At 37.9% G+C, this 12,245-nt stretch overlaps 1 protein-coding gene across 3 annotated transcripts in view; it reads right to left on the minus strand.

Annotated features, from left to right (window-relative positions):
• Window positions 1-2,794, minus strand: part of ANGPT1 (angiopoietin 1) — a 266,903-nt gene extending 264,109 nt beyond the window's left edge. The window contains exon 1 of one of the 3 annotated variants that reach the window (XM_057736145.1): window positions 2,165-2,794. In XM_057736145.1, the coding sequence (XP_057592128.1) occupies window positions 2,165-2,461 (297 nt within the window). In that variant the 5' untranslated portion in view covers window positions 2,462-2,794. The remainder of the gene's footprint in view (window positions 1-2,164) is intronic. The other 2 variants (XM_057736146.1, XM_057736147.1) reach the window with 2 other exon arrangements.
• Window positions 2,795-12,245: the final 9,451 nt, after the last annotated feature.

The following is a 12,245-nucleotide window of genomic DNA, read 5'->3' on the forward strand; positions in this document are numbered from 1 at the left end:
TCTTTGCTGAATGCATTTATTTGGTTTCTTGATCCTCCAACCAATTGCATTAACAATGACAAAAGATATGCAAATTTAAACAGACAATGGTCAAGCCAAACTGCTCTGACTCATACCAACAGGGACATTTTCAGCATATATTCGGCTTGATTCACACTAGCAAGGGTCAAAATGACCAAAGAACATTTTCATAGTTATGATTGGCTATAATCCGAAAACTATGCCATAATCACTGACCAAAAACAATGCAAACAAAAACCAAATTTATTTCAGACATTAACCTATAAAGCCTGTGCATGATTTAAACACAGTAAAATCATGTATTTACCGTTACTGCTGAACAACTGCACAGCAACAAAAAAAAATGCATTACTATGTTTAAATCACCATTTTCATTGTATATTTTAAGCAAACAAAATATTACATTTTTGGTAGAATAGCTCATTGAAGACAATTTGGAACTAAATTTCCCTCTCCACCTCCCTCAAGGAATCCAGACTAATTTATAATGATTAGATTCTCATTAAAAATGATATAGGCAGTATATTGAGAATAGTAATAAGCTATTCAACCAAATTCATTTGTTCACGTTGGAAATAAGTTTTGTGAAAGGAAAAAGAAAACATCCTATTATAAACTGCTGCTGTAATTAGTCCCTCCCTGAAATTTAAGCTACATTTAATTAGTGCCTGAAATTTAAGCTATGTTATCAAAAGACTACAGAATTCTGTTTGCTTTCTATTATTTTGCCTAAGTATTTTTTCACCTGTAATCTACAACAGAAAAACTAACTAAAATTCCAGGTTTGTAAACTCTAAAGCTACTAAGTTTTAGTTAACTTGTCAAATAAAATAACAGTGATCTTAGTTCAGTCCCTAGTGGACAAAAGTAAAATAACTATTACTTGGCATGATTCAGCAGGAGGTGATCTAAGTAAGCGTGACCACACAGGAACAAAAAAGGAGCATTTGTCCCTTCCCTATCTTTTATCTTCTCAAAGGGTTTGTTCTGTTAACAGACTAACTTAAAGAAGACTAGACTGGTTGTGTTCCTACCCATACACACCAAGTGAATTTTTAGCAAAGATCCCTGGTGGAGAAGCTTTCCACAAATGGGACACTGACACTGCCACCCTTCCAGTGACATGTGAATACGCTTGCTATCTGCTGCTTACCTGTTACACAATTAAACAGAGAGCAAAGGGGGAATGAACTGCATAAACTGTGTTATTTCTTTATAGGCATATTTTCAACAAAAACTTTTAAATGGTTTATAGAGAAATAACTAAATACAATATTTAATTTGATTTTTATAAATTGGGATTAAATACATACTCAATATTAACATTTATGTGGATATTCAGACTCCCACATTGCACTGTGTATAACTACAATGTCCTGAGGAAAGAGGTACTTCAGGAACACAGCAAAGTCTACATGTTGTACTCAGCCCAAATCTGCAGGTGCACGTCTTCGGGAACAGCCACCACTGGCTCAATTTCTCCTTTCACAGTGTGTAAACAACCTCTTCCTGATAAGTTCACATTAAAATACATCTTCCTGATTTTTTTCTCAAAGACAGAGAAATATATGACAGAAATCAGTCCTTCACTACTTTACTACTTGCTGAAATTGTTACCTTTATATACTTATTCAATTTCTCCAATCAAATATCATATTTTGTATTTACTCTCATTTCACGTTAACTTTACTAGAGGTTTAAAAATAAGTATCTGGTGATGATTTTCTGTCCTAGCTACACAAAATTTCACGGTGTAAAATTGATTTGATCCTAAACTAGTACTGTCAAGATTATTTTATTTTTTCACGAACTTACTCAAGACATACATGCTTTTTTTTAAGTTGGGTTTTGATAGTCAGAAAACTCAGGCTAAATTTTAAATAAGAGAAAACCAGAAATGTCATAAAATGTGTCAATGTTAGGCACACAAATGGGGTGCCAACACACATTCACAGGCTTGCACAAGCCTAAAAACATTTGCTCACCCAGGAAGTCACAGGGAGAGAGCCGTCTTGCATTTGCAAACACTGCCCCCCGGAGCGAAAGGTAAACACACAAATGCCCCCCTAAGGAACTCTAAGTTAGCTGCAGTGCAAGAACAGAGAAGGCTCCGTGCAATTAGAAACCGAAAGCAATCACTTACTTTTTGCAGCCACTGAGTATAATTTTCCATCACATGCTCCAGATGTTGAAGTTTCTGGGAAGAGAAATCCTGTTCCACGTGTGGAGCATCTCTCTGAAGAGCGTTTGTGTTGTACTGGTCTGTCGTACTCTCACGACAGTTCCCGTCGTGTTCTGGAAGAATGAAAGTGTAGGCACATTGCCCATGTTGAATCCGGTTATATCTTCTCCCACCGTTTTCTGGACTTCGGCGCTGGTTGCTGCACCCTATGTGAGTCAGAATAGCAGCGAGGAAAGCAAAGGAGAGGAAAACTGTCATTGTACTGCCAGCACTCTTTCCGTGCCTCTCGCAAAACTCCTTTCTTCTGACCTTTAAACTAGTTCTTTATTTCAGGTAAAACTGCTTGTTTGACTTTTTCCCTCTCAGAGAAAGTTTTGTAGAAGAATCACAGAAAACTAGCCATTTGTTAGCTTTGTTCTAAAATGTTATTTTTTAAATTTCACTGTAAAGATAGTTTCCTTAGTTAAAACTTGAGATATTTATTGCATAGTAGCAGAGATTTATTGTTTCCTCTCAGTGTAACCGTTCAGCGTGGAGCCTGCCTGACTCAGCTGCCTGTACATATTCTAGACCCTTTCCTCTACCCTATCTGCTGCAGATCTGCTATTTTCTCCCAGACCTCAGTGAGTTTTATTAAGGTTGCACATCCAAGCCAAGCTGGAAGCAGGCAGCCTTTCACAAGATGACTTGACAAGAATGCATGAGTGTGCCCCTATGCTAAGGATTGCTGATGGCTTGGAGCGGCTGGATCGTCTTACAAATTGGCTAGATACGCATGGCCTCGATCATGTATAGCCCTCCCGCCCCTTCCGCAGACAACTGCCTTGAGCCTTTAGCAGATTCATCGCAAATCAATAAGTAGACCAGTCCACCTTAATACATTCTTGGTGTGCATGCTGACCTACTAAAATCTAGCAAACTAACAGTGTGTTTGTAAAGTTCTACTTAATTGGGGAACCTGAAGAAGAAAACTGGCATAGTGTCTAGTAAAATTGTTATACTGAATGATAAATCTATATAATTAATTTTTTAAAATTTATTCTTTACTCTGGGGAAAAAGATATTAAAACCATTTTTAGAGATGGTATTCTTTCACTGTATTCACTTATACTTTAAGGAAATTTCAGGAAGGGTCAAATCAGCAGAACATTTCATAACGTCACTCAAAGGAATATAGCATATGCATATTAAGTAGAATAAGTACCTTCTGAGATATAAATTTTAAATAAAACTGGTTCCCCGATTAGAATGTAGCCCTGTGTGTTCTGTGTGCATAAACTGAGAAACTTCCTTACAAAAACGGTGTGGTTACAATTTAAGACAGTGGCCTGAGAATTATTAATTCCTGTGGTACATCCTAATCATATATTTCACAGGACATCTTTGGTGTTGCTATGGCTATCTTTAATGCTGGTATGGAAGTTCTACATACATTCTCCTGTGGCTGTATAGAAAAACTGAGAACCAACATATCAGGTGTGCTAATGAGACAGCAAAGGGCTGTATGGGAGAAATCTTTGTACTTTTATTAAGTAAGAAATAAAAATTAAAAATTATCAGAAGGTGATTTCTTAAATGTAGGGTGTAAACATTTGAACACACATTTGAATATAAAGAACAGGTGATAATTATAGAATTAATTTTACAGCACTGAGATCTTTACTAAGTGTGTGTGGAAAACATGAATTACAGGCAGGGGCTTTCACCAAGAACTGGGAGGGATTTTGAGGAATGGAGTTTCCAACTGCAGTCATGGTGTGAAAGCGGAAGCGACAGATGTTGACTCTCATGCTCTAGACTGGAGGTGCAGAACACTGGATAAAGGGCTGCAGGGGTTAGAGACTGGCGCGTGGAGAGAAGTTAGAGGAGAGGGCAAAACAAACTCCAGAAAAAATGTCATTTACTTGGGGGAAAAAGTGTGCTGAGATTTATCAGTCCTTTTCACACCAAATAACAAATTTCTGAACTGCCAGATACGGAAGCAGGTAATACCAAATATAGCGATAGTCTTTGAACTGCCTTTGCAGCCTCTTTCTGATGCTGTATGTCTCCTTGTTGGCTATGTCACTCACATGCAATAATAAAAATGACACTTATTAAGAGCTTACTACTTTCCAGGCCCATGCTAAGCACTCCTTACACACAATCTCATTTAATTATCCCCAAAATCTTAAGACATGGATATTACCTTTGATCTTATTTTTATCAATATGAAAACTGAACCAAAGAAAGGCTCATCGGTCACCAGTCACATAGCTAGCACGTGATGGTGCCAATATATGAACTCTGGCCAACTGATTCCAATCCTATTCTAATCCCACACCAGCCAAAAGGCTTCCAAAAGGGTTCCAGCTGCACTGATTCAGAGTCCTAGAGCAGGTTAAAAGTTCATACTTAGAAGAAAAAGAACTAATTAAAAGCCATTTTATACCACCAAAGTGATTTAATCCTTTTCTGCACCCCCCCCTCAAAAAAAAACATACAAAGTGACAGGTAACCCATGAAATTGAGTTTTTAAGGGCCCACAAAGTGCACTGGCAGAGCACAGACTGTCTGAGAACATTTTCCAACATTGCTTGTTTCAAAAATCATCCCTGGAAAGAAAAGAGTCCAAAACCAACACCTATTAGTGCTTCATTAAGAACTAAATACAGCTGAAAATTGGCAGAAGACACACAAGGGAGTAGTGAGATCCCTATTAAAATGCTCCTATTTTGATAACAACCAAGATTGTTAAAAATCTGTTCTTCCGTGTGTGTGTGTGTGTGTCTGTGTGTCTGTGTGTCTGTGTGTGTCCATCTGTCTGTCTGGGTGTAACTACATGTGCTTGTTCTTTTAAACTTTTACCAATCTGAACAAATGAAAATAAGGAATGCACAACTTCCTAAGGGAATAGTCGACGACTAAGAAAGGTAAAAATTTTAAAAAGGAGGGGGCAGAGAAACAGTAGGAGAGAGACTGACCTATTTTCCAGAAAAATAAACAATAAAACATAACACTGGGAGTACTGATGTCAATCCAGAAAAAAGTCTCACAATCAATTTTAGGCAACTGGAAAACAACAGGAACATGCAAAATGGACTTATATGTTTTGGGACTTCAGCTGAGGAGACACTGGGTGCATTAGAAGATCCTAATGACATGCTTAAAAACTATATGCTTTCAGGCACTGAATCTAACCAGTAGCAGATTGGTTGGTTGTTGTTCCTGATTATTCAGAAATGATGCAATTTAGAAGACTTTAGAATTTAAGAAGTAACATGAAAAACAAGCCATATTTTTTTACTTCCTCTACCACACCTCAAAAAAAGTTTTAAAATGTTCTAAAGAATTAATAATTTTATTCAACTGAATACTAAGGTAGCTTAATCTTGAAAGTCTTGTATCTTTGTATTTTATTTGCATTATCAGATCTCTGGAATAAGGAGGTATATGCTTTAAGATTCTGATATCTACAATAGTTCCAAGAAATGTTAGGCCCATCCAGAAATTTCCAGTGGGACAGGGAACACCACTTATATGAGAAATGATGGCCTTAAATCTGTCCTAAGAACAAGTCTTTACTACTTCTTTTGTGAAGCTTCCTTAATTTCTCTAGGCATAATAATTGGCTTTCTCTGATGTATTTCAATAACCTTCTCTTCTTATCTCCATAATGGCACTTCTCACACTGCTTTCTAATTATTTCTTTTTTTAGTCTGTATCCCCTCTAGCTGTGAGCTCATAAAGTCATCTATCTCCTCACTGTCATCATTGATTCTCCAGTGCTTAATACGCACTTCAGTTGAAGGAATGAAAGAATTAAAAGATGAGTGAATGAGCTAATTAAATACTTAGTATCTAACTACTATATGACTGGCCACATTTGTTGCATTTACTGGATGAGTTTGCCTAGAGTCAGGATGAAGCCAAAGTTATTTTAAAGAATGAATTAGAAGAACATGGTACAATAATAATGCATAAATTTTTTTATTTTATTTTATTTTATTTTTTTGGGGGTACACCAGGTTCAATCAACTGTTTTTATACACATATCCCCATATTCCCTCCCTTCCTTGACGCCCCCCCCCTCGATTCCCCCCCACCCTCCCTGCCCCAGTCCTCTAAGGCATCTTCCATCCTCGAGTTGGACTCCCTTTGTTATACAACAACTTCCCACTGACTATTTTACAGTTGGTAGTATATATATGTCTGTGCTACTCTCTCGCTTCTTCTCAGTTTCCCCTTCACCCCCCGCCCCCTCCCATACCTCGAGTTCTCCAGTCCATTCTCTGTATCTGCTTCCCTGTTCTTGTCACTGAGTTCATCAGTACCATTTTTAGATTCCGTATATGTGAGTTAGCATACAATATTTGTCTTTCTCTTTCTGACTTACTTCACTCTGTATGACAGATTGTAGTTCTATCCACCTCATTACATATAGCTCCATCTCATCCCTTTTTAGAGCTGAGTAATATTCCATTGTATATATATGCCACATCTTCTGTATCCATTCATTTGTTGATGGGCATTTAGGTTGCTTCCATGTCCTGGCTATTGTAAAGAGTGCTGCAATAAACAGTATGGTACAAGTTTCTTTTGGGATTATGGTTTTCTTTGGGTATATGCCCAGGAGTGGGATTACTGGATCATATGGTAGTTCTATTTGTAGTTTTTTAAGGAACCTCCAAATTGTTTTCCATAGTGGCTGTACCAACTTACAGTCCCACCAGCAGTGCAGGAGAGTTCCCTTTTCTCCACACCCTCTCCAACATTTGTTGTTTCCAGACTTTGTGATGATGGCCATTCTGATTGGTGTGAGGTGATACCTCATGGTGGCTTTGACTTGCATTTCTCTGATGATTAGTGATGTTGAGCATCTTTTCATGTGTTTGTTGGCCATCTGTATGTCTTCTTTGGAGAAATGTCTATTTAGGTCTTCTGCCCATTTGTGGATTGGGTTATTTGCTTTTTTGGTATGAAGCTGCATGAGCTGCTTGTATATTTTGGAGGTTAATCCTTTGTCCGTTGTTTCATAGGCAATTATTTTTTCCCATTCTGAGGGTTGCCTTTTAGTCTTGTTTATGGTTTCTTTTGCTGTGCAAAAGCTTTTAAGTTTCATGAGGTCCCATTTGTTTATTCTTGATTTTATTTCCATGATTCTAGGAGGTGGGTCCAAAAGGATATTGCTTTGATGTATGTCAAAGAGTGTTCTGCCTATGTATTCCTCTAGGAGTTTGATAGTGTCTGGCCTTACATGTAGGTCTTTAATCCATTTGGAGTTTATTTTTGTGTATGGTGTTAGGAAGTGTTCTAATTTCATTCTTTTACATGTTGCTGTCCAACTTTCCCAGCACCACTTATTGAAGAGGCTGTCTTTTTTCCATTGTATACTCGTGCCTCCTTTGTCAAAGATAAGGTGCCCATATGTGTTTGGGCTTACTTCTGAGTTCTCTATTCTGTTCCATTGATCTTCCTTTCTATTTTTGTGCCAGTACCATACTGTCTTGATCACTATGGCCTTGTAGTATAGTTTGAAGTCAGGAAGCCTGATTCCACCAACTCCATTTTTCCTTCTCAAGATTGCTTTGGCTATTCGGGGTCTTTTGCGTTTCCATACAAATCGTAAGATTTCTTGCTCTAGTTCTGTGAAAAATGCCATTGGTAATCTGATCGGGATTGCATTAAATCTGTAAATTGCTTTGGGTAGTACAGTCATTTTCACGATGTTGATTCTTCCAATCCAGGAACATGGTATATCCCTCCATCTGTTTGTGTCATCTTTGATTTCTTTCATCAATGTCTTAAAGTTTTCTGCATACAGATCTTTTGCCTCCTTAGGCAGGTTTATTCCTAGGTATTTTATTCTTTTGGTTGCAATGGTGAATGGGAGAGTTTCCTTAATTTCTCTTTCTGCTCTTCTGTTGTTAGTGTATAGGAATGCAAGAGATTTCTGTGCATTAATTTTGTATCCTGCTACTTTACTAAACTCATCAATGAGTGCTAGCAGTTTTCTGGTAGAGTCTTTAGGGTTTTCTATATATAGTATCATGTCATCTGCAAAGAGTGATAATTTTACTTCTTCTTTTCCAATTTGGATTCCTTTAATTTCTTTTTCTTCTCTGATTGCTGTGGCTAACACTTCCAAAACTATGTTGAATAACAGTGGTGAGAGTGGACACCCTTGTCTTGTTCCTGTTCTTAGAGGGAATTCTTCCAGTTTTTCTCCATTGAGAACAATGTTGGCTTTTGGTTTGTCATATATGGCTTTTATGATGTTGAGGTAATTTCCTTCTATGCCCATTTTCTGGAGAGCTTTTATCATAAATGGATGTTGAACTTTGTCAAAAGCTTTTTCTGCATCTATTGAAATGATCATATGGTTTTTATCCTTCAATTTGTTGATATGATGTATCACGTTGATTGATTTGCGTATATTGAAGAATCCTTGCATCCCAGGGATAAACCCCACTTGATCGTGGTGTATGATTTTTTTAATGTGCTGTTGCAGTCTGTTAGCTAGTATTTTGTTGAGGATTTTTGCATCTATATTCATCAGTGATATTGGTCTGTAGTTTTCTTTTTTTGTGACATCTTTGCCTGGTTTTGGTATCAGGGTGATGGTGGCCTCGTAGAATGAGTTTGGGAGTGCTCCGCCTTCTGCAATATTTTGGAAGAGTTTCAGAAGGATAGGTGTTAACTCTTCTCGAAATGTTTGATAGAATTCGCCTGTGAATCCATCTGGCCCTGCGCTTTTGTGTGTTGGGAGATTTTTAATCACTGCCTCAATTTCTGTACTTGTGATTGCTCTGTTCATGGTTTCTATTTCTTCCTGGTTCAGTCTTGGAAGATTGTATTTTTCTAAGAATGTATCCATTTCTTCCAGGTTATCCAATTGATTGGCATATAGTTGCTTGTAGTAGTCTCTCATGATGTTTTGTATTTCTGAGGTGTCCGTTGTGACTTCTCCTTTTTCATTTCTAATTCTGTTGATTTGCGTCTTCTCCCTTTTTTTCTTGATGAGTCTGGCTAATGGTTTATCAATTTTGTTAATCTTCTCAAAGAACCAGCTTTTAGTTTTATTTATTTTTCTTATGGTTTCTTTCCTTTCTTTTTCATTTATTTCTGCTCTGATCTTTACGATTTCTTTCCTTCTGCTCACTTTGGGGTTTCTTTGTTCTTCTTTCTCTAGTTGTTTGAGGTGTAAGGTTAGGTTGTTTATTCGATCATTTTCTTGTTTCTTAAGGTAGGACTGTATTGCTATAAACTTCCCTCTTAGAACTGCTTTTGCTGCGTCCCATAGGTTTTGGGTTGTTGTGTTTTCGTTGTCATTTGTTTCTAGATACTTTTTGATTTCCTCTTTGATTTCTGTAGTGATTCCTTGGTTGTTTAAGAGTGAATTGTTTAGCCTCCATGTGTTTGTATTTTTTGCAGTTTTTTTCCTGTAATTGATATCTAGTCTCATGGCGTTGTGGTCTGAGAAGATGCTTGATATGATTTCAATTTTCTTGAATTTGCTGAGGTTTGATTTGTGACCCAAGATGTGATCTATCCTGGAAAATGTTCCGTGTGCACTTGAGAAGAAAGTGTAGTCTGTCGTTTTTGGATGGAATGTCCTATAAATATCAATGAAGTCGAGATGGTCTAATGTGTCATTTAAAGCTTGTGTGTCTTTATTTATTTTCTGTTTGGATGATCTGTCCATTGATGTAAGTGGGGTGTTCAAGTCTCCCACTATAATTGTGTTACTGTCGATGTCCCCTTTTATAGCTGTTAGCATTTGCCTTATGTATTGAGGTGCTCCTATATTGGGGGCATAGATATTTACCATTGTGATATGTTCTTCTTGGATGGATCCCTTGATCATTATGTAGTGCCCTTCCTTGTCTCTTTTAATAGTCTTTACTTTCAAGTCCAGTTTGTCTGATATGAGTATTGCTACTCCAGCTTTCTTTTGACTTCCATTTGCATGGAATATCTTTTTCCATCCCTTCACTTTCAGTCTATATGTATCCCTTGGTCTGAAGTGGGTTTCTTGTAGGCAGCATATAGAAGGGTCTTGTTTTTGTATCCATTCAGCCAGTCTGTGTCTTTTGGTTGGAGCATTTAATCCATTTACATTTAAAGTGATTATTGACATGTGTGTTCCGATTACCATTTTCTGAATTGTTTTGGGTTTGTATTTGTAGGTGTTTTCCTTTTCTTGTGTTTCCTACTTAGAGAAGTTCCTTTAGCACTTGTTGTAAGGCTGGTTTGGTGGTGCTGAATTCTCTTAACTTTTGCTTGTCTGGAAAGCTTTTGATTTCTCCCTCAAATCTGAATGAGATTCTTGCTGGGTAGAGTATTCTTGGCTGTAGGTTTCTCTCTTTCAGGACTTTCAGTATATCCTGCCATTCCCTTCTGGCCTGCAGAGTTTCTGTAGAAAGGTCAGCTGTTATCCTGATGGGTTTTCCCTTATATGTTGTTTGTTGCTTTTCTCTTGCTGCTTTTAATATTTTTTCTTTGTGTTGAATTGTGGTTAGTTTGATTAATATGTGTCTTGGTGTATTTCTCCTTGGGTTTATTCTGTATGGGACTCTCTGTGCTTCTTGGACTTGGTTCATTATTTCCTTTCCCATGTTGGGGAAGTTTTCCACTAGAACCTCTTCAAATATTTTCTCAGACCCTTTCTTGTTTTCTTCTTCTTCTGGGATGCCTATAATTCGAATGTTGGTACGTTTAAGGTTATCACTGAGGTCTCTGAGGCTGTCTTCTAGTCTTTTTATTTTTTTATCTTTTTCCTGCTCTGTGGCGTTTATTTCTCCCATTCTATCTTCCAACTCACTTATTCGTTCTTCTGCCTCAGTCATTCTGCTGGTTAGAGCATCTAGAGTATTTTTAATTTCAGTTATTTTGTTATCCATTGCTGTTTGTTTTTCTGAGTTCTTATGAACTGTTTCTTGTACTTTCTCTAATTTGTTATCGAGATTTTGTATCATTTTTACTATCATTACTCTAAATTCTTTTTCAGGCATTTTTCCTATTTCCTCCTCATTTATTTGGTCTTGTGGGTTTTTTTCCTGCTCCTTTGCCTGCATGGTGTTTCTTTGTTTCCTCATGGTTGTCCAAGCTTTTGGGGTTGCTTGTCCTGGTGATAGAGGTGTTTATAGAAGACTGTCCAAGCCTCAGACTAATGTCCAAGTATTGGATTAGACGAATATTCAGTCGGCTATGTCAGGTTCCCCGCAGTCCTTTCTGGTGTCCGAGGCCGTCTGCTGGTGTTCAGCTGGTTCTCTGTGGGAATGACTGCGTCCTTCCGTGCATTCCCAATGCATCTGTGGAGAGGGATGCACTCCACGTCTCTCTACTTCGCCGCCATCTTTTTCTCGAGAATAATACAGTTTTTAATTCTCTTACATTACAAGGAGTCCAAAGAGAGGAGATGAGTCACATTTCCAGAGCGTTGTGGCCACTTGTGGTTAGCGGCCACCATATTGAACAGAGTGCCGAGACCAGCTGGGCGACTCGAGGTGAGCGACGGGTACCGCAAGCTTGAAGAAGACACAGACACAGACTGAAGAGAAAAGTGGGACCGGGGGGCTCAAGACCTCTCCGATCAAGAGCCAATAATGCATAAATTTTTAACCCTTAAAAAATTACTTTCCTCATTTAATAGTTATAGTACCCCCATAATTATGCATTTTATTCCCTTTATGCAGATGAGAAAATTACAGCATATAGAGGTTAATTGCCCAAGATCTATGATCTCTTATGTGGGAAAGCATTCTCCCTCCTTGCATACTAAACACAATGTCATTCAGTACATATTCTATGAATACATTCTTAGACTATATTCTATACCCTAGGGGTACCATATTGTATGGCTCTGCTCTGGCACTTTTAGGGCTCAAGAATATTAGCAGGGCGATGGTACTGGCAGCTATGTCTGAAAGGAGGGCACCTGGCTGAAAACCCTGAAGGCAGAGCCAAGACCCCTTCATGTGACTGTGTAGGCATCAAATGTACCCACAATAGATGAAAAAACCACAGGGGGCTAAAACAGAAGAAACAAAATGATAGAGGA

This window comes from Hippopotamus amphibius, chromosome 5, assembly GCF_030028045.1.
Source record: "Hippopotamus amphibius kiboko isolate mHipAmp2 chromosome 5, mHipAmp2.hap2, whole genome shotgun sequence".
Taxonomy (NCBI): Eukaryota; Metazoa; Chordata; class Mammalia; order Artiodactyla; family Hippopotamidae; genus Hippopotamus; species Hippopotamus amphibius.